Source organism: Diadema antillarum, unplaced genomic scaffold, assembly GCF_040938485.1.
Source record: "Diadema antillarum isolate AM-2024a unplaced genomic scaffold, OU_Dant_1.0 seq00000163_RagTag, whole genome shotgun sequence".
Taxonomy (NCBI): domain Eukaryota; kingdom Metazoa; phylum Echinodermata; class Echinoidea; order Diadematoida; family Diadematidae; genus Diadema; species Diadema antillarum.
In genome coordinates, this window is record NW_027271234.1 from 1,093,878 (window position 1) to 1,120,494 (window position 26,617).

The following is a 26,617-nucleotide window of genomic DNA, read 5'->3' on the forward strand; positions in this document are numbered from 1 at the left end:
TTGATTTTATTTGTCGATTTTCTGGGATCGGTGATCGTCGCTGTTTTGACGCCATTGTCCTCTTCACTGACAAGATACGAGAAACTTAACATAATACCCTCTACCCTTTTATCCCATAAGTTTCATTGTCTTTTTGTTCTCAGACGAGCTTTGTGAAATCTCCTTAGTTTGTAATAGTATTGAGAGGAGGTAATGTTTTTCCCTTGACTATATTTTGACGGTTACTACGTGAGAGAGTTCACGCCAGTGTCGCCATGACGTAAACAACCCAATCATCACTCCAATATGCACATACTAAACACAACGCTGTCCATTATGTTTTGATTTTTTCCCTTTTCTTTTACTACCTCTTTCATGCTGTTAGTATTTGCGTGACGACAAGAATATTCTTTCGCTTGACAATGCCAAATCTCTCACGTGTGTAACTACCATCAATTCTCAAGACATAGATATAGTGATATAAAAGAGAATATTAGGTTCAGCTGAATGGGTCCATGGTGTCCATTCATAATGGCTCAAAACAGACACCAAATAAAATGACGAGAGTTGCACTGCGGGTCTGTTTGCTTGTTGGTTTCATTTATTCAGACAATTTGTACTTTACGAAATCAGAGACACTCTGATTTTTTTTTTAACATTCCCACACTTTGGGCAATACTTGTCAAACATCTACCGTAGGAAGTTGTACACAAGCGCTGAGAACTTGTTTCTCTCTCTCATGAATTTCTGTTGGTAACTGTCGGAATAACGATATCGTAATATTTGGCTCTCATTTTCCCACGTCTGTGATTTTTTACAGGATATCATTCAATGATTGTTGCTTAGCATTACAGATGAGATTGTTAATCAATAAAGAAATCTGACTTCAGAACAAAATAATGAACGTAAACATATTATAGTCTGTGTGTATATAGGGCCTAAATGTGTGTGTGTGTGTGTGTGTGTGCGCGTGTGTGTATGTGTGTACGCTGTGTGTTTGCGTTTTAGTGTGTGCCGTATGTGTTGTGTTGTGTGTGTGTGTGTTTACGTTATGTGTATGTTGTATTATGATTTGTGAGATTGTAGTTTATAGCAGGCTTTTGTTTGATGCTGTCTTTTCATGTGTATACGATTAAGCAGATATCGATGAGTTTTATCAAATATTGATCAAGGTGAATTTCGTAAGACAATAATGTCTAAGTCTGTATAGTAAGACTATTGCACATACATGCTAGGTTATACAAGTGTTTCTTTTTTGTTGTTTGTATGAATCAACATAAAACTTTCTCTGCAGGTAAATATATATATATATATATATATATATATATATGTATATATATATATATATTAATGTCCAATTAGGCAACATTACGTGAGTGGAAAATATAGCTGAGGTTTTCAATGTATTCGTTCCTTGCAACTATCGTGCGAATGCCGATATTGAACGACATTCAAATAGAGAATATAATTTACTTTTAAAAAGTGTTATCCCCTTATCCCCCCGTCAGCTTTCTACGCACGGCTCTGGCTAACACGAGACTTTGCAAGAGTTTGTAACCATCTTTTGTTGGTGTTCTTGCTCTTCAAAATATTTCTGGTAAATATCGCGAATTGTACGGCGTAAACGGCAGTAACTATAATTCTCACTGGCTGAAAACAACCATGCTGGTTGAGCAGAGAAACACGAAATGATAGATCGCGACAAGAAAATCATTGAAGATGACCCACTTACTTTCGATGATAATATCTCTTAAATTGGTTCACAAGACTGAAATTCGATTTTAAGGGGCACGAAACACTCCATGTAACACGTCTGTCATATTTGCTATGCGTTGCTTCTTCTATATGAGCATGATTGATTACTGGTTATGTACGCTGTCAGCCTTTTTTTTTTCTAAAGACAGCAGATTTTGCATTGGTGAATAAGGTAAACACGAGAGGATATGTACCGAATCACGTTGGTGGTGTCATGTCAATAGTGTGACTACAATACATACATTGGTTTGTTGACCGGGAGTTCAGTTTGGATTCACTCGATCATCATAACCTAAACAAAGGACTGTGTTTGTTTGCTATGATCCTATGATACATTGAACGGTACTATGAGTTTTGATATTTGCCTCTCCTTTCTCTCTGCGTTATCCATCTTATTTTGTCAGCCCAGCGTCTATAAGAGTTGATACATGCCTGGACATTATCTAAAACTCTTCCCCAAAATATGGCTACGCCCAATGTACAATGATAATACATAATGATAATATACAGGAACCAATAAATCAAATCAAATCAAATCGAACCAAATAAGAATAAAATCAAATCAATTATCATCACCTCAAAGTGTGACCTCCAATATTCTCAGGAGGTAATCCCTTTTATTTCATCAATTTCCTCATGAGGAAGTTATTGTACTTCCCCTTCACACCCCTGAAATTGATTTTGCTCTATTCCTTTTCAGCCAGCTTTTCGAATGCAACTTCCTTCATCGTCACCGGGGCAACAGGGAGAACCGCTGCCATCCGGGTAACCAGTTGTTGGCTCTTTTGTCAATTTGATCATCGTCGCTATCGCAACCAATGTCACTTATAGTATTCGCACGAGCGATGCCGACTAGACAAGGTATAGGATGTCACATTAGAACATTAATTTGATGGCTCTGTGTGTCCTTCATGAATGAAGCTGACGCCTCCCCTTAAACCCCCCACCTCCATCCATCAAAGAAAAGGGGAATAATGCTTCAAAAAAATCTTCGTCATTAAGTTCTATTTTCACATCTTCAATCCATAGAAACCAGACAATAGTTATGAAATGGTGATAGATTCGTATTTTATGGTTTGTTTTCTGCTTTTCATCACTCCGTTCGGGATTTCTCCGGGAACGACAGGGGATTTTAATGCCGCAGATGTCTCCCTTTGTAGTCTGATTCGTCACAATACTTACAGTCTTGCGAAACTGAACACGCTTTTGTGCAGCTTTTGCTGCGCTTTTTTCCCCAAAAAAAATGCTACCGTGCCATTTTGAAATCAACGGAGTGCCAACCACCTAATATGTTAGTGACGTCAATGTTGCCTACATGTATACACTCATATCAATAAAGCATAATGACCAAAAAAAAAAAAAAAAAAAAAAAAAAAAGATGCCAGAATTTGGGGTCTGTTGATGATTGGGACAGGATTCGGACGACAAAATTGTTTGACATCGCAGATGCACAACCAAATTCCACTATATCACCAAGCAGCTAACCTTAAGTGTGTGTGTGTGTGTGTGTGTTTGCTTGCTTCATCGAGTGTAGTGTTCGTACTCGCGAACATGAACACCTTAAAACGTACTTCAGGGGAAGAAAGTACACTATCATGATTTTAGATTTAAGAGAATATCCCACTTTTCACGGGTACAGTGTCGATGAAAATGGCCACTGCCTCACCATATCAACTGACATGATGGTAAATGCATTGTTCTTGGTCGCAGGGTGTTCTCACGAATTGCCTACACCTTCTCTTCTCCTCTCTTTCATCATCTGAAAGGAGCAAAGTGCTCCTTTCAGTAGCCCCTCTTGTGTTTGCATCAGAACAGATGTTCTATGATTATATTTTGCACGAAATCAATACAAATAACTTCTTTTGATATTGCCATGGATATGGGGGGGGGGGTTGGGAGGACAAACAGACAATGAATGAAAGCCGCAAATAACAATAGTTCGTTTGTAAATGGAATGTGAAAAATCTGAAGAATTTTGTTCATAAAGAGCAAACGATGTGTCGAGTGTGAGGCATTTCTAGCCACAGAATTCTATAGCATCCAACCTCTTGCTTGTATAATCACTGTGACCACGGTTGGATGGAGTGGTGTTTGAGGGAAACGATCTGGGACGAATTGCTTCTCACCGCAAATTGAAACAGAAAAGCACATAATGATGTCAGCTGCGGAATCAACGTCGGTGTAGATTAATTGGTGCATGTACGTATTCATTGCCCGAGTTACTAATGCACAATGATAATTATGGGGGTTGAGATTTGATTGTTTGGAAATTGTATGAGGCGTAGGAATCGAGACGCAATGCCAAGTTCTTGATTAATTCATCTTGATATGTGATGAATGTTTTCTAAGTCATTTTGATATTTCTTTGATTAGCGAAAACACACTGTTCTTGGTGCAGAAGCATGACGTGTTCACGTACGCTAATTAACGGTGGCTATTGTCATGACGGTGTATGCAGACGTCGTCTTCATGGAACATGTTATTTCTCTATTCATTTTTTTTTCATAAAGGATATTTCTATCCAAATTTATGATTTGCATCTTTTACAAATTGTTCACGATTAATTCATTTAATGTATAGGGGTCTACTCTATATTTGTATTAGCTGGCACTGTTGTTGCGTGGTAATAAATTAAGTATAATTGAATTGAATTGAAACATCATCAGTCAACTTATGGCTAATCGAGAAAGGATCAACGGCGAGGGAGAAAGCTTCATATTTTTCCTTGGGATATGATACTCTTCATATTTTGTAACATTACCGAGTCAGAAAACGAACAGCTGCATTAGCCGACGCTATTTCTAAAAAGGCATCTTGATCAAAAGGTTAGGGAAGCGATGTCAATGACATTGACATCGCTTCCCTATAACCTTTTGATCAAGATGCCTTTTTAGAAATAGCGTCGGCTAATGCACAATGTGATACCACAGTGTTTTTGTTTTGTTTCTTGTTCGGAAGTCACTGAGAAAAGTGTATGGCTATGGAGACCTCCTTCACCACCTCGTCATTGACCTTCGCGATATACAGATATAGGGTGGACTCTTTTCACATACACCGAGACGGTCTTGAATTATACACCGATCAATGCATATCATCAACAAGAGACCCGCGGGTCTAGCGCTCACCTGAGTATCGCAAGTTCACCTTTCACGCAGTCACTAATCTAAATTATTCACAGCTCTACCAAAATTTGACGAGGCATTCTCAAGTGGAAGATGAAAATGTACAATAAGGGCCCAATTTTTTCAAGATTCCTTAATTTGGGGGAATTGGGGCCCCCTGGGGCCCTCTGGGTGGGGCATGGTGCCCAGTTTGATAAATTGAGATCCTGACCACCTAGGGATGCTACCTGCCAAGTTTGACAAAAATCCATCATGAGGTTTTCAGGAAGAAGATGAAAATGTACAATTCAGGCCTCCATTTGGACCCTTCCAACCACCCCCCCCCCACCCCCAAGAGGGGCACCCCTGGATCTCCTATGAACAAACTTGAAACTACAGTCATTACTGTACTCACTCATAGTATTATCTCAGCTCTATAACTTCTGATTCTAGAGAAGATTTTTAAAGATTCCTTCATTTGGGGGGTTTGGGCCCCCTGGGGGCCCCCTGGGCGGGGCATGGTGCCCATTTTAACAAATTGAGATCCTAACCCCCTAGGGATGCTACCTGCCAAGTTTGGTGAAAATGGGTCATGGGGTTCTCAAGAAGAAGATAAAAATGTACAATTTAGGCCCCATTAGGACCCCTCCTCACCCCCACCCCCCCCCCCCCCTGGGTCCAAAGGGGGGCACCCCTGATTCTGCCATGAACAAACTTGAAACTACAGTCATCAATGTGCTAACTCATAGTATTAACCTAGCTCTATCACTTCTGGTTCTAGAGAAGAAGATTTTTGCGGATTCCTTAATTTTGGGGGGTTGGGCCCCCTGGGGGCCCCCTGGGTGGGTCATGGTGCCCATTTTAACAAATGGAGTTCCTAACCCCCTAGGGATGCTACCTGCCAAGTTTGGTGAAAATGGGTCATGGAGTTCTCAAGAAGAAGATGAAAATGTACAATTTAGGCCCCATTAGAACCCTTCCCCACCCCCCTCCCCTGGGTCCCAAGGGGGGCACCCCTGATTCTGCCATGAACAAACTTGAAACTACAGTCATCAATGTACTAACTCATATTATTAACTTAGCTCTATCACTTCTGGTTCTAGAGAAGAAGATTTTTACAGATTCCTTAATTTTTGGGGGTTTGGGCCCCCCTGGGGGCCCCCTGGGTGGGGCATGGTGCCCATTTTAACAAATTGAGTTCCTAACCCCCTAGGGATGCTACCTGCCAAGTTTGATGAAAATCGGTCTTGGGGTTCTCAAGAAGAAGATAAAAATGTACAATTTAGGCCCCATTAGGACCCCTCCTCACCCCCCCCCCCCCTGGGTCCAAAGGGGGGCACCCCTGATTCTGCCATGAACAAACTTGAAACTACAGTCATCAATGTGCTAACTCATAGTATTAACCTAGCTCTATCACTTCTGGTTCTAGAGAAGAAGATTTTTGCGGATTCCTTAATTTTGGGGGGTTTGAGCCCCCTGGGGGCCCCCTGGGTGGGTCATGGTGCCCATTTTAACAAATGGAGTTCCTAACCCCCTAGGGATGCTACTTGCCAAGTTTGGTGAAAATGGGTCATGGAGTTCTCAAGAAGAAGATGAAAATGTACAATTTAGGCCCCATTAGAACCCTTCCCCACCCCCCTCCCCTGGGTCCCAAGGGGGGCACCCCTGACTCTGCCATGAACAAACTTGAAACTACAGTCATCAATGTACTAACTCATATTATTAACTTAGCTCTATCACTTCTGGTTCTAGAGAAGAAGATTTTTACAGATTCCTTAATTTTGGGGGGTTTGGGCCCCCCTGGGGGCCCCCTGGGTGGGGCATGGTGCCCATTTTAACAAATTGAGTTCCTAACCCCCTAGGGATGCTACCTGCCAAGTTTGATGAAAATCGGTCTTGGGGTTTTCAAGAAGAAGATGAAAATGTAAAAAGTTTACGCACGACGCACGACGGACGACGCACGACGGACGACGGACGACGGACGACGGACGACGCACGACGCACGACGCACGACGCACGACGGACGCCGGACGAAGGGCGATCGCAATAGCTCACTTGAGCCTTTGGCTCAGGTGAGCTAAAAATCTACCATCATCATTAATATTAGTCGCCAGTAATTAGAATATATGTAAGCTATATCAAAAAGATTACTTCTCTTTCAAAGTTTTAGTGCTTTGTTTATCTTACCTCACTTTACAAATGACATTCATACTCCTTGACTTCATGGTTAACGAGCGTATTATCGAAAGCTGACGGGGTTTCCATGTCAATCAACATTTGTTGTCTCAAAGCAAAAAAAGAGGGACAACAAGTTTACATATTCAGATTCTATTCTGCTTCAGCAAACAAATTTGTTTGGCCGACCTTATGCTTACCGACGTTTTACCAATCTAATCATATAACAACGCAATATGATCAATTTCGCTTTCTTGTATTTATCATGATTATACTTCACAGATTCAAAGTGCAGTATGTCCCACATAATGAACTACCAGAGTTGTAGGAGAGATGATACGGGAACTTGCCAGTGTCCTGAGGTGGCAAGTGTTATAACACGCAACCAGTAGTCTTACTCTCATTTCATTTTATGTGGAAGCAGACAGCAGAATCGCCCATAAACATCAAACAACCTCGCCATTACTCGGCTTCATATTTTGTAGTACTCGAAAAATCAAATGCCAGATATCTAGACTTCAATCGGATTTACTAGAGGACCGACTCTTTGGAGGGGTATGTAGCTCTACCATCTTGTTTTAGATGTGCAGTTATTAAACGATTTTACGATAAATAAACATCAGGATTGCAGCCATGATCATATTGCATTTCAAAATACTTAAATATTTGTTAACTCACCTCCGGTTCAAAGATTGCTCAGAAACGAAACCGATATCTGTAGTGACGACGCCAGTGGCAATGTGGCAAGGTTTGTACGCTTTCCCAAATTTCTTTCACCACTGCCGTTGATGGTGCGAGAAAGAGGTAGGAATATGCGTATATATTTCACATCTCCGGCCTCGAATGTGTCTCAGTGTGCATGGAAATGCATCACATTCATCATCGATAATGTGTGTATCAGCACTGTCGATTTGGTCAGTAACAGCTTGTAGTCATCCTTAGTGCGTTTCGCTCGGTGATCAGACCGATTACTGACGCCTCTACCCTTAGTGACAGCGGACCGAGGCGCATTAACCTTCATTAGCATCGATGCGCTCAGTAGTGGTAGTACGAATTACACTGCATCACACCACACCCAAGGTGACTCATAATAATATATACGAGCTTTTCACCGGCTACATTGATCACCTGTGATCTTTTACCTGCTGCAGTTCCCCCTACTTCATCTCATAGCACGCGGGTGGCTGTGGCGGTCCTGAGGGGATGCCTGATCGATATTCGGAAGAATAGAGAGTCAATGTTTGCTCCTGAGTCCAGCAACGCCCACTCGCGTTGTCTTGTATTCGCTGATGGTTGCGCTGGAGGAGCGTCCCGTGCACATGTGAGATCACTTTCTGCGATACGAACTGAAGCTGCTCTTCGTACAAGCCACTGCAAGGGCACATAACTGACTGATTCGCCGTTCTCTGTGGCGGCCTCTTTTGTTCAAAGGGTTCAGACGGTAACGACTCTGGCGCGCTCTTCTTTTGTTCAAATACTGTTTTATTATTACTATTTTTTTCCCCACAAGGGTTTTGTTTTGTTCACTTTTATGCCAGCGAACTCTAGGCTGACTTGCTCTGACACGCACCAGTGGTCAGAAAAAGTGACAAACTCTCTCAGTGACTATTGATAATAAGTATTGATACCCCAGTGCATGCCATGCAAGATTTTGACTACGAACTATTCACTTATCAGCGCAGATATATTCAATATCAATAGCGATCAGCAGGCAAATGAATACCATTTAAGGTCGATGTAACGGAAATATGGGAGATAGAGATGAAAGAATTGTTCATGCAACGTGTTGTGTAACCACACACACACACACACATACGCACACACACACACACACACACACACACACACACACACACACACACACATTCCAGGCCTATAGCTAGGATTTTTAGGGGGTCAATATTGCAAATATATTGGATCTTTTTACTAAAAAAATATAATAAAGAGTATATACCTCTGAGACAGTACGTATTCCGCGACGGATCCGTAAATTTAATTATGATTATTGTTTTTTACTCTTAATAGTTTGGCTTAACGTGGTGTGTATCAGCCATGGTGTAAAGGCTCGTATCTTTCTCATACCTATATACTGAATTATCTTAGTCAAGTTCAGCATCATCTCTCTTGGATTTGTGCTGCTGAAGATGTTGATCACTTCCTTGTCAAATGCATATGAAGGAGCACAAGAGACTTGAACCGAGTTTTACACACATGCACGCACAGCACACACGCACACGCACACGCACACACTCATATCATTTTCGTATTAGCCTCTCCTGGAAGATCATGGTGTTACGCCTATGGCGATCAGTTTATTCTTATGTTATTGAATATTTCTAAAAGGAAACACATTTACATCTGAAGCTCGAATAGTCCCATTATATCTGTAATCTGACTGAATGCTGATTGAAATGTCATAATGCACAATGCTCCATTGAAAGCTTACTGCACTACAGCGTACATGAAATGAGAAAATCAATACATTATCCCAATGTTATTAAGGAGCTAGATAGTCTCAAAGCCAATAACCAGTCCAAGTACTCTCAAACCATAAACTTTTTGATATTCTATCGGGTAAGGAACTATTATGTATGTGGGGGTAATAAATGCTGCATGATTTCGTCTCACCTCCTTGATGATTCATGATATTCAACGGTTGCTCGATGGAAGCAACCAATGTCGGTGTATAAGTTGACATGAAACATGTGTGCATGTTTGCCATTGGGCATTGTCAATTGACGAAAGCATTACCCAACACCCGAGCGCAACATAAACAAATGAACGCACACACACACACACACACACACACACACACACACACACACACGTTCCTAACTCACCATGTTCGGGGAGTTTTAGGCAGTCAGTATTTTTTTTTCTGATCATATCCTTAATAATTATTCAACACCATATAAATTATCATGCTACGCAATGGCTCTTTAATTTTTAAGACTTCCATCCGTTTTGGGCTTAATTGGACGACGACAGTCTTTGATCATATTCCAAAGATGGAAAGAGTAATTTGCCTCAGAGTAGATATGATATGTGATACTTTCACTGTTATCGCAAGGAGGCGGTCTCTCCCACCGTCTTGGCTTCTCATTGCTGAGTTGAAGACAAATGCACAGGTTCTTGATTAATTGATAATATGATACACTAACACAGAAATAAAAACTGCTTTGACTGCTTTGTGACACAAGGGTGAAGTGTATGACCTTGATTTAACAACATCATTCGAAATGAAATTAAATGAGATCTGTTCACATGGATAACACTGATGTTTAATAGCAGCCGTTGTACTAATATATGTTTGTAATGGTTGTTTTGGTTTTTTTTTGCATTACTTTAACCAAAACTGAACATTCCACAAGAATAAAAAGAGTCATGACAATTGTTCATTGGTAATTCTAACGTGCAAAAACAGAATAAAAACTCGAATTATTATATGAGCCTGAAACAAAATAAATCTAAGACGAACGCAATGGTCGGTGTAGTCTAGCATGACAAGATTCCAATGACATGTACTCACTACAAACAAAAAACACACACACACAAAACAACAACAACAAAACGGGAAAATACCACACAGCGTCTACCTCTCCAGGTGAAATTTCTCACTCTTTCGAAGATATAATTGTATGGACTATCGCATTTGAATTATAACCACGGTGGCTTGAGTTGGATATCATGGAAACATCGAGACAATGACATGCCTAATATTTACTCTTTCTCTGCTACTGTATTGAGAGGATGTGATTTTTGTACAATATTTAAAGTGCGATGCGTGTTTTCAGGCGGCGCGGGATCATCATCGGCTGAGTAAAAGTATCCACTTTCCTTCATCCACTTGTTCACCAGCGCTTTTGTTATTGGCTTGCAGCTGGTGGTCACATGACACAACGTCGTGTTGGAAACGGTGACATCGGAGCGAACAAGTGGACGCTTCCATTTTTCTACGTGTACTTGAAGTTGTATGATGCTGTAACGGAGTCAATATTTCAGATTTGTCATGATTGAACAATCGATGTATATTTTGCAGTTTCTTTCCTAAAACTATTTTTAGATAATTATCTCCACGAAAATTACTCTGAAATCTACTGCATTGGAGATATTCAGGTGTTCTTTTTTTTTGTTAAGTCCCTCTCAAGACCGGACAAATGGAGTAGTCCAATTAGTGTGTAACATGAGAATATCCCCGGCGAGCCAACTTTTGTAGCGTGGAATCTCATCATGATTTCTGTCAAAAGGGATTTGTTTTGCATCTTGTAATCAACTTTATCGTGTTCTATATGAGTTGGAGTTCCGGGATTTGCTACATATTCTAGTGGACAACCGAGTTTTGTTGTGTTGTTGTTTGTTGTATACTCGACTCGACACGTCAAAGTTGCCGACAGCAAGATTCCGCTTTCCACGCACAGTACCTACGGCAACGATGAACGGTGACACGCCACAGAGCAAGGGGGATCGGGACACGCGCGGTGTGCCAGCCAGTGGGGTCGGCCCATCGGTACCTGCGTGAAAGCTAGCGAGGACGCGACCCAATTAGAATTGACGGATACTGGATGGCACTGACACTGTTAGATCTAATGTTTATACATCTAGAAAAGTGGATTAGTTTAGACTAGTTCATCCCTCAGACCAAATGGATCTTGACTGCTGACAGTGACACTGCCATGCAGAGTTGTTTGCTTAGCTTTCTGTATTTAATATTTTAAAAGAAATGGAAAGACTCGATCGAGCAGGAATAAGAAGAGTTTGAGATGTGAATTCAGTCTAAGAAGGTGACACTGACAGCAGACTCAGCTCACAGCAGAGGTCATAATCTCAGCTAACAGTCGAGACTTGCATGCATTGGCTACATGTATATGCCTATATGCCTCTGTTCCAAAGACTGGTGGTGAAGTAATTGACAGATTATATTTAATATTCTTCTACACCTGTAGGTTCTAAACAGACAAAATCCCTGTGGAATCAAAATGTTTTCGCTGTCAACTTCCAAGCAGAGTAATGTTCGGACATTTAATTTTGACCCAAGTCGGGGACTCGATTTTGAGAATGACATCAAGATCCTGCGACGATCACGGGTGAGTACATTAAATACAAACCAGAGCAAAATTTTTCATAATTACAACCCAGTTTCGAACTGGCCATTCTGTATTTGTATGGGCTTGTGGATCTACAATGAACACTGCAGTAGTCGACTAGTACTAGTTAGTACTAGATCTAGTAGTAGTCTAGTACATGTTGTAGAGTGCCGGTGCGTAATCTTCTAATTGACTGTCAACGCAAAGGGGTGTTCACATACACTTGTGTTGTAACACTGTCAGACTTGACAGTGAATGAGTGAATTTCTGTGGTGTGAATATGCCACGAGAGTAAAATTTCTACATCATGCAAACAGAGTTCTCTTATTCAGTAATCAGAGGTTAATGTGTTTTTCGATAAAACTATTTCTTTTGTCATGCCACTGTGCTTATAGGATTTTATACTAATTTCCGTGATATCTTACTATGCAAGAAATGAGATGTAACTGGTTTTCAATAATTGAAATACACATCAATTCAAGCTGATTTGGGCAAGGTGTTTGCTGCAAAGGAATGAAAAACTGTTATCTTTAGTGAGCTGTATAGAGTCTAATGACTCTTGGTGAAAAGTGGAGCTGATGCAGTGATAGCATGCTTGTACGTTTACGTTTACGTCGGTACTCAGCAAAGTCCAATTCTGGATATGATGCTAAGGATGAAACTTGAGTATGTGATGCCGGTGGACGGTTGTGCAAATATTATACATGGTGCGAGTAAAAAAAAAACTCCAGTGTGGAGCTAACATGCGGATATGCGAGTCCTGAAGACGCCCAGTGATGTGGCGGTGAGGGCATCTGCAGGGAGTGCATCTGCAGGGAGTGCATTCCATAGCCTTGCTGCTGTTGGCATGAAGGAGTACCTATATACATCTTTAGTGGAGTGAGTTGTGAGAGGTTGATATTTGGAAGGATGGTAATTCCGCAATCTGATGTCGGTCATTGGTTTCAGATAGGTGTCCTTGTTAATGGCTATGAGATTGTTAGTGATTTTGTACATCATTATCTTGATGGCAGCTTCCCTCCTGGATTGTAGTGTGGCCCAATGCATTTTTTGCAGCATAGCTGTTGTAAGAATGAACTTAGTGTCAATTGTTGAATTTTAAGGTGAATAGAAATTCAGAAATCTACACATTAATAAACATAAATATATATACACAAGCACTAATACATCAGAGTGGTTTTTTAAGAAAGTTCAAAGAAGAAAAAATTATGAAGTGATAACAGCTGCCAGTGAAATTTTCCTCAAAGCATACTGGATTCAGTGATTGAAGAAATAGTACCGGTACGTAATACACATGAAGTTTTATGAAATTTGAGAATTTATTCAAAAGCTACAGATTTTATGTTTTTCTTTAATAAATCCATCATACAATCCCCTGATGACGGCCCATGACACCGTGGGATTGAACCAAAACTTTAAAAATTCATAAATTTTGAATTGTCCTCGTTTCCCAAAACTTTAGTGATCAATGCGTACTGTTGATACACCCTGTATGTACTGAATTAACTTAATCCAAATATATGTACGAATTTAGGGTAAATTTGACTTCTTTGCATACACTGATTCAAATTTTGTGGTCACTCTGCCATCTTACATTGTAGTGGCTTGCAGGTTCAGCAAAAATTGATGAGATACTGCCTGTATGTGGAGTGGATATGATAAGTACACGTATGCAATCATTACAGATGTGGGTGTTTCATATGTTTGCATAACACATTTTAGAACATTTTATAAAAAGCACTAATCATACCGAGATCTCAATTTAGGATTGGATTGATGATAAGCAAGCATGTACTGACCACTTTATGTATATGTTGTACTTGTATCATTTTCTCTCTCCCCACCCCCCCACTGTTGACACCTGGTCTACCAGCTGACTAAATTGTCAGAATTCATGACAATGCTGTTAGCCGTGGAGCGCTTCCAGAGAGACGCCAAGCTCTCCTCATTGACGAGAAAGGACAAGAACCAGCTAGCCCAGCAAGCAGAAGACGCTCAATTCTTCCGCATTCTTCTCCGGATGATGTTAGAAGTCAGCAGGTCAGTCTATATAGCTAGAAAAAAATATCAAAGAGATAAAAATGCCGATAATGCTTTGCTTTCTCTCCCCACCCCCCCCCCCCCCCCCATCTTTATCATGGCATTTCTCTCATTTTAACTACTTCTCCAGTTTAAGTGTATGCCTGGAAAAATGAGTTCACATCCCATGCACGGAGATGGTATAGTATAAAAATATAGACATGGTATATGAAGTCACAACTGAGAGTTAATGCTGAAAGTGCACTGTATTCCTGTGTGAATGCAATGTACATGTAGATAGATTTATTTGGGTACATCTTTGTGTTCCTATGCAGAGCAAATAACCTGTCAGGCCAAATTGGTTTCCAAACCATCCTACAAACTGGCAATTTGCTAATTAGCAGATCTATTGTCATCTTCAGTACATACAGTACATTGGACTTTCACCAATATTTTGCATATGATATTAATAAAGTATTTGATATCAGCTTTGCATCATTTTCATTATTTTTGCACAAAACATGAACTGAGATCAATATGAAGGATTTTCATAACAATACTGGTATGTCCAGTTTACTCAAAGTCAGCCCCAAGCAACTAAAAGAAGCAAAAGAGAGTCATTTGGCCCCACTGTTGTTGTGAGAGTTGCAGTCTGGGAGAGAGGATATTAAATTTGCTATCCTCTTTAACTTAGTGCCACTTATGTATTATGGGTTTCGAAGTAAAATCAATTAAACTCAAATGAAGCGGACTTAGAAATTCATAGTATAGTACGGCACTGGCAAACAATACATGCCTTACTGACTGAAATGAGGTACAACAATGCATGCATTAATGATATTCAAGGTAAATCATCACAGGCTCTATGAGACCAGATGAATCATGAGGTTGTATTATAGAATGTTCAGTTTAGTTTTTTGCTTCCCCCTGCCTCTTCCCAAAGCAAGGAGCATAAAAGACAATCCCCTCCTCTTGGTTGTACTGGGTGTTTGTCGGTACATTTATTCCCTGCTCCCCTCTCCGTCTCTCTCTCTTTCTCTTTTTCACTGCTGTCTTAAAGCTTGTCTAAGGATACTCTTCTTTTGTTATCATGTTTGAGAAGAGGCTTTCCTCAAAATCCTGCCAGCCTTCGCTCTTTTCATGCCAGTCTTCTTAGAGAAGAGAAACCAAGAGAAGGTACAATATAAATAGGCATTTACCAGGTCACCGAGGGGCTTCAAATAGAAAGCCTATCGGTGTACAATATTAGGCAACACAAAATGTATAGCGTTTAACTGAAGGGACTAAAGCTGTGTGTCAAAACAAATGGTTGCCAGTAATAAGGAAATAATTAACCCATTGAAGACAGACTGATTTTCCTATAACACGCATTTCCCATTTACCTCAGCCCGAGAATACTTGGAGCTAGTCTTCAACAGGTTGATATATGATTTATATTCATTTACACATTATATACTGCTACTTCATGTAGAACACAACAGACATTCATAATGCTGCATGGCTCGACAATGCGAGCAATTTTATGATTCAAGGAATGACACCTTTAAATCGATGAGCCACTGAAGTAGACAGAAAAAGTGACAGTAAATTGCCATGGGCAGGTGCTTTCATGTCCTGCAAAGTTTACTGGATCAATTTTTATTGTAAAGCCTGTACATGATGGTGTTGTAGCTCAGTGAAGCTGGAAAGAGTGCCTCACTCTGCATGTAGGATGGAATGCAGCTCCAACAGATCTAATAATGCAATGTGGATCAATATTAGAAAGTCTTGTACAAGACCTGCCAATTTGCATTCACTTCAGGCATGGCTGCATTATGATGAGGGACATAATGTATTAGTTTGCGAAGCCACCTGGCAAAAAGAACTTGTTAGCAATGGTCTAATAAACCAAAATGTGCTCATGCCACCTGTAGATATATGAAATTCAATTTTCTATGCAGTTGATCGACAAACTTTCTTTGCTCTGTCTCTGTCTGTTGGTCTGTCTCTCTGTCTGTCTGTCTCTCTGTCTCTCTCTTTGCATTTATACAATTTGTGTGCTTTCAAAGGCTTTACTGGTACTGGTAGTACATTTGTTCATTTGTACAGGCATGCTCATGTCTTCATACAGCCCATTGTACACCATTTCCTATCTGTCTATCCATCTATCTTTCTGTACTATCCATCAATCCATCCATTTATCTTTCTGTCTATCAGTCTATCAATACACGCTGTACAATGTATACATGGGGAGATCAATCTGTTGTACTGTGTATCCGTACTTGTACACTGTATATTTACCTTTTGAACAATCAGTCATGAACTCATATTGCTTTATTCTCTTCCATTTCATTGCAGAGAATCTGGAATCAAGCAGAGAGATGACCTCAAGAAAGTGTATCATTGGTATCAAGTCAACAAAGAGGTTCTGCACTGTGAGCCAGTAAGTTAACACATTTACATGTACAATAATTGTACTTGATTTTGAGACTTACAGATCTGTAGGTATGTGTTATGGAGTGTTTGTGATGCAAATATCCATTAAAGGGATGGTAAAGTTTTTGTTGAGATGAGATTTCAGGTTTCCAACTGTTTTTGTGTGATAGTGAGAAATATCTTATGAAATATGAAAAAATATATATGTTTCTAAGAGTAATTCAAAGTTTATTTGACAAAAATTGGTTTGGAAATAGCTGAGATATTCAAAACAAATTAGTGATCCTTTTATTAGCATTGCTTTGTTTTTCTTTGTTTTTGGATATCTCAGCCATTTTTAAAACCGATTCCCATCAAACAAACTATGAATTCCTTTTATAATTGTATATTCTTTAACATTCATAGGGTGGTTTCTAAGTATCTCGCAAAAAGTTAAAAGCTGAATCCTCGCCTCAACCAATACTATACCAACCCTTCAAGTTATTCTACTAGGTGTATGTGCAGAATTATACTTGAAGACTGTCAATCATTTGAGTGTACTGATGAAGTCACTGAACGTTGGTAATATAATTTTTATTGAGTAAGAAATATCATACATCCTGAAGATATTAGCGTTCATTACTAATGTAGCACACAGCTTAATGTTCATGGTTACAAAGACAAAGTATGAGTTATTGATGTACTAAAGATAAGTACAAGGAGATTAAAAGATGGAGGATATTGTCCAAAATCCTGTCAAATAAAACCTGCATGGTTTGAGCTCATTTGACACATGTTAACTCTAGTTGTAAACATAATCTTTTTGGCCAATATTTGGTTGATTTGGCATGCAAACAAGATCTACAAGTGTAAGTCATGCTAGCCTCATCATCAGCCCTTGAAATTATCATCAAAGTTTGTCTATTGAATGATCTGCAAAACTCTGCAATAGAAAATTGTATCAAAATTCAATGTAAACATACAAATAGTAGGAAATCTAATCTTCTTTAACCCTAACTAGGCCGGGGGGGCCTCTGAGGCCCCCCCCCTCGACGTTCCGCGCGATATATCGCAATCGCAAAAAGCTATCGCCACAACATTTCATGACTTTTTTCTTGCGAGTCTCCCGCACCTTTTGACGCCAAATTTGCGACGCCCGGGCGCGCGGTTTCGAAGTTACGCATAAATATGTACATGCATGTCAGACCAAAAATTGCTCAAAAACGTGAATTCGTGTACAATTTCAATGCAAACTGTGCTTCCAGGCAAATTTCATAAAAGCATGATTATTTTGGTGTTTTATTGATTAAAATCAATGAATAACATATTTTCTTGTTCGGAGCGATGTCGCGGACAAATTTCATCGAAAAAACAATGAAAAACATAAAGTCGAAAAAACAAAGAAATACGTAAGAAATTAAAAAAACAATAAAATACTTAAGAATTTTTTCTGATATCAAAATTTTTTTTTACAACATTTGCTAAGAACACTAAAGAGAATATTTACACCAAAAATGTGCCTGTTTTGAGCTTTATTTAGTGATTTATACCAAGTAGTCTGATTTCATGCATCATTACGCATAAATTAGCATAATTTAGCATGAATAATAATTTTTTTGAAAAATTAACTTCATGGTATTTTAGATTACATCATAGGCAATGTGTGTGCCAATTTTCGTCGCGATCGCGCAGTCGACGGCCGAGATCTGGAGGGGGGCCTGGGAGGCCCCCCCCCCGGCTCTATCAACTACCTACGTGTAAATAGCCCGGCCTAGTTAGGGTTAAGTGTTTGTATCACATGAACTGCAGAAAGTTGAAAAAAATATTACAATGTCAAAATTTTATGAGACGATATATGACTTGCTTAGAAGTCATGTGATACAGTATTCATCGCATAATCGGGACAGGTTGGGAGTAGCAAACACGGCCCCTTTAAGCGAGGTGCCCGATTTCGCGATGAGCATTCACCATACACTAACGGCATACAACATGTACATGTAGTGCACACACACACACACACACACACATGCATACTGACGTACTGTACATGTGCATGAATACACTACCACGCTACCCCTCGGCGCGACCCTCTAGCTCATTCACAACTGAGGAAGATTGTGACGTACGCACAGATCACAGTGTATTGAAAGTTGAAACACTCAGAGACGAGGAATTTGGACTTTGCCCTCAAAGTGTATGACTGAGATTAAACAATGTACACAGCCTGAGTTGTGTGAGCGAGGCATGTTTTTTAAATACATGTATCAACAAAATCAAAGATCGCTTGAAGAAAAATTGGCCCGTTTATCAGAGGTCCCCGCCCGATTATCCAGTGAAAATAACGTGCATTGGAAATGTTTCTGGGAAGCGTATGTCATTTAAGCGAGGTTCCTGATTATCAGATGCCCGATTATGCGATGAATACTGTACTACTAAAATCCTTTTACCATCAAGGTTTCTTGTGCTTGTTCACTGGGTCAGTTAGTTTTGAGCCGTACAGAAAAGAAGCTTTAGTAATCTATAAACTGTAAAAGCAAACAAAGGCATGCCTTCTGTTGATTTATTGATAAAGAGTTGCACCCTAGCATATTGTTTCATGTTTCTCATGTGTAATGCTAGTACCTGTCTAGTACCATAGCTGGGCTACGCGTAGTTGTGATGCAAGCAAGAGCCAGTACACGTTGTATGTGGGAAGTGGGGGGGGGGGGGGGGGGAGGAGTTCAAACATTAACTACAGTTTATGTTGAAGTTGAAATTGAAATGTCCAGAACATTAATCAATGTTGAAGTCTGACTCTTTCGTACTTTGTGCATTGCATTTTGGAGTCTCACATGGAACTGCCTTGGAAAGACACAATGTCACTAATTTTAGAAATCTATACTGATACAGATATTTCAAGAATATGTGCCATATAGGGATTCTGCCTTGTAACTGACAGTTAACTTGATGTCAATCCTCTGTTTGGAGATAAACTCATGTTGGAATGTTAGACATCATATACATATTGTATATTTACAAAAAAGAGGTTTGTACATTTAAGCTTGCAGGGCCAAGTTGAATGCCAAATTTTCTTGATTATGAATTTCTTTCTGCCACTTACTTTCTGCAGATTTATTCTTTTACAGTGTTTTTTCAAGGATGTTCAATAGGGGTGTTGTGATTTTAACTGAAGATAACTGTTAACTTGTTGGCATAGTTGTGAGACAAGGTGTATGTACATTAGGTGAGGTAAGCTGTCTGCCAGGAGTATTTGTTCTTCTAGGAGAGTTGACCTCGAAATGTAAACAAATGAACTATGTTTAATGTACCTCACCCAGGCATACATTCCAGCCAAGGGCATGTTTGAATTAGATTACTGTAATTGCATTGCAAAAAGTATACGATCTGATTTGCATATCAACTTTGTGGCTTTGCATTTTCAGTGATAAAATGCAGTGTATTCAACTTCATCATAAACTTCTCCAAACTCTTTGACTATGTACAGCACTTCAAGGGAGCAGGCAAGCAGCTCTACAAACGTCCGGAGTTGAAGTTCTCTGCCGATGCCATCAAGTACTACTCCGACCCACCGGGCAAGCGGCTGCAGAAGAGGGTTGGATTTCAGACGTCCCTGTCCCAGCAGAACACTCCTCGAGGTCAAGGGTCAAGTGAGCTTGATGAACTAAGGATAGATAACAGCAGACCCACAACAGCTCCTCCAAGCCTGAACAGACCAAAAGTAAGACTGACAGACAGATTGTTTGTACTCTATCTCACTTCTAAAAACATTTAATACAAAATTGCCAATTGCAGTCATTCTCGCATCATTTCTTATTCTGTGAGGAACATTTTTGCACTTTTTTCAATTTAACTTGTCATATATGTAAAGGAATGTTTTGTAAGATTGAAGAATAAAATGTGTCTTATTGTCAGTTCTTGAATAAAGACAGAAAATGGTTTTAAAAAAGGACACATTAGACCTTACAACTGCAATATTGTAAGTTGACCGTGCTCTTGAAGTATGCTGTTCTTGAACAAAGTATTTACACTAAGGCATTGATATTTGTCCCGCTTTGAGGGAAACATTAAGCTTTTTTCATCTTTCCTTCTCATCTATTTTGTCCCCATCTTCAGATTCATAACTCACTCAGAAGTCATCGCTCAGATGACTACGCTAATGACGATGCCAGCTTTGCAGTCAATTACATCAATGCGTACCTTAACGGCGCCAATTCCCCCATGGCCACGGGACTGCATCGGCCCTCCTCCGCCATGGGCGTCATCCGCCAGGCCCAGATCTCGGCCCAGCAGGGGAAGGAGGAGGAAGGGGTGGGCGATGAGGAGGATGACCACTCTGTGAAGTCCCTGGAACTGTCCCTCAGCAGCGAGTCCAATGCCTCCCTTATGAGCCCTGGAGGAAATGATGCCGGCCCTGTTGAGGAGAATGGGCATGAGGATGAACAGGAGGAGGGTGATGATGATGAAAAGGTTGGTGATGATGATAAAGAAGAAGACGGCGCTGAGCCTGCCAAGGACCAGGATGCAGAGAGTGAGGCGAGTGGAGAGGAGACACAGGAGAAGATAGGAGTTGGACTTTTCAAGAGTGAGTATACACCCATGTCGATTTAACAGTGTCATAATGTAACCACCATCATGTGTCCTTAAAGAGATCAAGTTTAATTGATGACATATGTTGTTGTTATCAAGAAGGGACTTGAGAGCTACAGTTTTTTGTACCAGTCCTTTTTATACCCCCGCCAAACGAAGTTTGAAGGGGGTATATAGGAATCAGCGGACGGTCGGGCGGGCGGTCGGGCGGTCGGTCGGGCGGTCGGTCGGGCGGTCGGTCGGTTGGGCGGTCGGTCGGGCGGTCGGGCGGTCGGGCGGTCGGTCCGTTGCAAATCTTGCGTCGCGAACTACTTCCTCAGTTTTCAACCGATTCCCATAAAACTTGGCACAGATGTGTGCCTTGGGTTGTAGATGTGCAAGACGTATTTTTTGACAGTACCCAAAAGTACTTTGCCATGGTAACGGCATATTATGGGCAAAAATGGGTACAAATCTTGCGTCGCGAACTCCTCCCACAGTTTTTGATCAATTTTTATGAAATTAGGTACAGATGTTCATCTGAATATGTTAATGTGCAAGACACATATTTCCGCAGTGGCAAAAAGTGCGTTGCCATGGTAACGGCATGTTATTGGTAAAATATAGGGCAAAATGCTTCATGGCAAAACTGCTTCATCAGTGTTCTTCCAATTCTCATGGAATTCATATTGAATGTTTGTCTTAGGATATAGGTCAGCATGACACATTTCTTGACAGTGACAAAAAGTATGTTGCCATGGTAACAGCTCACATATTATGAGCCAAAATGATGGAAAATTTTGTGTTGCAAACTACTTCCTCAGTTTTTGCCCAATTTCCATGAAACTTGGTACAGATGTGTGCCTTTGGTTGTAGATGTGCAAGACGCATTTTTTGACAGTACCCGAAAGTACGTTGCCATGGTAACGGCATATTAATGGCAGAAGATCAAGGAAAGATCTTGCGGATTTAACTACTTCCTCAGTTTTTTGACCAAAGCTTATGAAATGTGGCACACACCTTGATCTTGGTGGGAAGATGTGGAAGACATATTTTTCGGACGTGTCGGAAGCTGCGTTGCTATGGTAATGGCATATAAATGGCAGAAGATCAAGGAAAGATCTTGCGGATTGAACTACTTCCTCTGTATTCGACTGAAGCTCATGAAATGTGGCACACACATTGGTCTTGGTGGGAAGATGTGCAAGACGTATTTTTTTGACGTTTCGGAAGCTGCGTTGCCATGGTAACGGCATATTAATGGTGGAAGATCAAGGAAAGATCTTGTGGATTGAACTACTTCCTCAGTTTCTGACAAAAGCTTATGAAATGTGGCACACACAATAGTCTTGGTGGGAAGATGTGCAAGACATATTTTTCGGACGTGTCGGAAGCTGCATTGCCATGGTAACGGCATTTAAATGGCAGAAGATCAAGGAAAGATCATTCCTTGGGTAAGACTGTCGTCACAGGGCGGGGGTATTAATCACCTTAAGTGATATTTCTAGTTTTATCAAGGTTTGTCTAAAGGTGTAGACATTAAAGGTGTGGTATAGTTTTTGTTGAGATGGGGCTTCGGGTTTCTAACTTTTTTTGTGGCATAATGAAAAAACCCGTCATGAAGTATGAAAGAGCGTACAATTCTAAGAGGAATTCAAACTTTACTTGATGAAAATCGGTTTTGAAACAGCTAAGATATCCAAAAAACAAGGAGATCCTAATAGATGCTCGGTCCCACCTTTCATTGGGACCACTTTGTTTTATTTTGTTTTTGGATATCTTGGCCATTTCAAAACCAATTTTCATCAACTTGACTGTGAATTCTTCTAAGAAGCGTATGCTCTTGAATATTCCATATAAGTGGTTTGTAATTACCTAGCAAAAAGTTAAAACCTGAATCCTCATCTCAACCGCTAAGTTGAGTTGTTGCAGGGCTATCAGTGTGACACACTTGCATCATATCTATCTGGTACATTTCATGACTAAGATTTGTTCAATGTTGCTTTCTCTTCCTGCAACCCCTCAGGACCACCACCCATATCCAGCCTGGTGAACCCTGTAGCCCAGGTGACCTTTGACGAGACCTACCAGGGAGGTCAGTCTCCCGAGATGAGTGAAAGCTCCCTGCTGAAGATCCAGGTGGACATGCCAAACATGCCAGGTGAGGCCAGTCTCTCGCTCTCTCTGTCTGTCTGTCTGTCTGTCTCTGTCTGTCTGTCTGTCTCTGTCTGTCTGTCTCTCTCTGTGGATTCTGTGCTTAAGAAAGCTATGAAGAAGTGTAGTATTTAGACAAGATGGCTGTTGGGTAAACACACAAAGGAATCATTACTCTATATGGAGTTGAAACCATAACATACATACCATAACAAACCATCTTTAATATTATACATGTAATACTTAGAATGCAAGATACTGATTATTAGATGAAAGCAAAAGTACTGTAAAAGCTGTTATTTTAATGAGAGTTTAAATTTTGTGAATTTCACAAATCCTTGTTGGGCCCCAAATTTATCAACATGCAAATATATTGTGAACAGACAGGCATTAGTGCACTTATGATAGCCTTGATGTCAAATCACAAAAGCAACACCTCGCGAAAATATCTCTGATCTCCTCATTTGCTAATGTATGTGTACGTGAAAATAACAGTTTTTGCAAGTGTGGCGTTATCCTTTGAACTGAAGTGAATATTTAAACAATTTTTTAATATTTAAGTCTGCAACTGCTGTGCTTGATTTTCTCATGCTGATTTAGTATTGATTTTAAAATTTCTGAATACAAATTTGTCCTTTCATCTGAAATAAAATAATGTAGCAAACCAGCAAAGGAGCAGCCAGCATGCAGAGGAGCACAAGGCAGCGAACCTGATGAAGTGGAATGAATATCAGGAGGACCAGCTGAGAAGTGCCAGCGAGGAGCTGATGCGGGACCAGAGTGGAGACAGGGTCGTCACCACGGAGGTCCCTGAGAGATTCACCCAGCAGGTCATCGCAAACTACGCCGCCCAGGAGTCCTTCGTCACCGACAATGGTGAGCTTCACAATGTCCTCCAACAAGCCAGTACGGATGCACCGACGCATACTGGCTTCAGTGGGACTGGGAGTGGATGCATCCATAACTGTGGGATCAAACCCTTGGTGAAATCTAGGACTTTATATTATTCAATAGCAGAGCTGCCCAGTTTCTCTGATTCTGCAGGAGGCTTCCTGAAAACTGTAATATACTTCTGTGTGTCTGGAGAAGAGAACATGAAATCTCCCTGATTTGGAAATCATTTTTGCCTATTGAGATGCATGTAACACACAAGTTTCTCCCTGATTGCTCTTTGGCATATTCCTGAATTTGACGGTGAATGTTGGCAGCTCTCCAGTAGTCAGAAAACTTCAAAAAAATTTAATTATTAAAATGAAATGTATATAGAGCTATGAAATGCATTTTGCAATTGCAGTGACAAGATAATTATGATGTCATGAGCCATTTGATAGATGACAAGATTTTCCAGAATTAGAAAAATGGCATTTCACATTCCAAGATTGTTAGCATATTAGCATCTTAAGCACAGTTATGATTCTTGGTAGAGCAAAAAAGATGATAAGCGATGATGGAGATGACTGTGTGGATTTCATTCTGTCCTCTTTCTACAGCCCCAGACATGCCAGCCAATAGTCTCGCATCCCAGTCTCTTGAACAGTTCTACAAGATGACCACGGACTATGAACCCAAGGTGAAGCAGAACCATATCTCTCCGAGGTCTGCGAGCAGGCAACAAAAGTCTCAGGTCTTTGTAGAACCAAAGAAGGTCACCATCTTTGACGAGAGAACTGAAAGCAACCCCAGGTAGGTCATTGATCCCGTGTGCGAATATCTGCTGTTGTGCATTTGTTTTGTCCTTGGACTGAGTTGTTAAAAGCCTTCACTGATGACAGTGTATAAATATAGTCTGGTCTTGAGGTGGGCAAAAGCTTTTCTACTTAGTTTGGTATATTCTCTTCAGACCAAAACAAAAACAAACAAACAAACAAGCAAACAAATGAGCATGATCACCAATACTAGAGAATTGAGCATAATTTTGCTTTATGTATTTTTTTTTTTCAACAGTGAACAGCAAAGTCAGGCATTTAGATCCCTTGTTTGATGCTTCCTCTACTAAAACAGTCATCTAAAAAATGTGACTGAGTACCTTATCTTATTCAATTGCACTTCATTATAAATTCAAATCATTATGAATTTCATAATGGTGTGATACTTTTCAATGCATCTGTCCGTTAACAGTCATATTTTACTTTCAAGTGAGTCATTTCCATTGGTGAAAAGTTTTAGCATAGTTCCTTCAAATATGCCATTCTCAACCAGATTTTGAGAAGTACCTTCAACATTTTGCAGGACCCGTGAAGAACTGAAATAATTGGGTTAATTCATGCATGGCTGTCTTATGTGCAGGTTACCCAGTGGGAGAGGCGAGCGACCGGCTACAGTTGTAGCTGGAGCTGTGGTGAAACTAGCAGACCATGTCGGTGACCAGATGATGGTTGAAAGAGAACCGGTGAGTTTATAGTGATGGCACACAAATTCCCATGGTAGGTAAGGTACTAGCAAAGATGATCAAAATAGCTAACCCTTGTAATTCGTAAGTAGAGAAGAAAACTATAGATGGCACTGTGTTCCAGCATGATCCAGCTCATCCATGAAGATATGAATAAAGGGGAATACAAAGAAAATATAACACGTCCCAGATTAATGTAAGAATGATGCTTGTCTTGGAGTTTGGAGTACTCCCTTTCATCATTCTATTCATTTCTGCAATATATTTTCATCAGCAGTATCTTTTTTTTTCTTCTTTTTGAATACTTGAAAATACATAGACAAAATGTAGAGTGATAGATGGGTATTTTAAAACAACATCAGAGTATAATAGTGAGCATATTGGACAAAGACCATGTAGAAAATTTTCCCAGTTGAGGCTGTTTATGCTTTGTCCAAATATTTTATGTTTGTCTTTTGTTTCCTGCAGTATGGCCCAGAACTCCCGGCAGGATTCCGCAGACCGTCCTCCAAGATTAGCCCCAAAAGGCCGTCCACAGCACCCAACCGTCAGCCCCCTAACACTCAGCCGGCCAGCGGTCACCCACTCAGTATAGCCACCGCCTATGGAGGCATGACTCCACCTCCGAACAGCAGTAGGGTGTCTTCAAGGTGAGAATCAATATTAGATAAACATTTTAATTGCTTTTGAGTTATCATAAGACTTTCTTTTTAACAGCTAAAAGAAGATGTATGATTATTGTGTTATAGCTACATACCAAGACACTTTATAGATGCTACTTGCATGTTATTTTTTGTTGTGTTGAGTTGGGTTATGCTAGTTAAGCAGATATTATTTTTACACTCTAAGGACTACAGAGTTCAGAATGTGTGAGGTTTACTTGCACTAACACCAGTCCTTTCCGATTGATGATGGCAATACACAGATTGCCAGGGCAAGTTAGTTAGACTTCTTGGTGTAGGGAAACTATTCATGTTAAATCTTGATAGCACCAAAAAGCT

At 40.3% G+C, this 26,617-nt stretch overlaps 1 protein-coding gene across 1 annotated transcript in view; it reads left to right on the top strand.

The window, feature by feature from the left end:
* Positions 1-11,916: 11,916 nt before the first annotated feature.
* The window catches only part of LOC139728074 (uncharacterized), a 39,086-nt gene continuing 24,385 nt past the window's right edge, over positions 11,917-26,617 (top strand). Inside the window, exons 1-10 of the mRNA XM_071639037.1 lie at positions 11,917-12,094; positions 13,968-14,134; positions 16,451-16,535; positions 19,992-20,225; positions 20,621-21,089; positions 23,100-23,234; positions 23,888-24,103; positions 24,718-24,910; positions 25,514-25,616; positions 26,085-26,257. Of these exons, the coding sequence (XP_071495138.1) occupies positions 11,987-12,094; positions 13,968-14,134; positions 16,451-16,535; positions 19,992-20,225; positions 20,621-21,089; positions 23,100-23,234; positions 23,888-24,103; positions 24,718-24,910; positions 25,514-25,616; positions 26,085-26,257 (1,883 nt within the window). The 5' untranslated portion in view covers positions 11,917-11,986. The remainder of the gene's footprint in view (positions 12,095-13,967; positions 14,135-16,450; positions 16,536-19,991; positions 20,226-20,620; positions 21,090-23,099; positions 23,235-23,887; positions 24,104-24,717; positions 24,911-25,513; positions 25,617-26,084; positions 26,258-26,617) is intronic.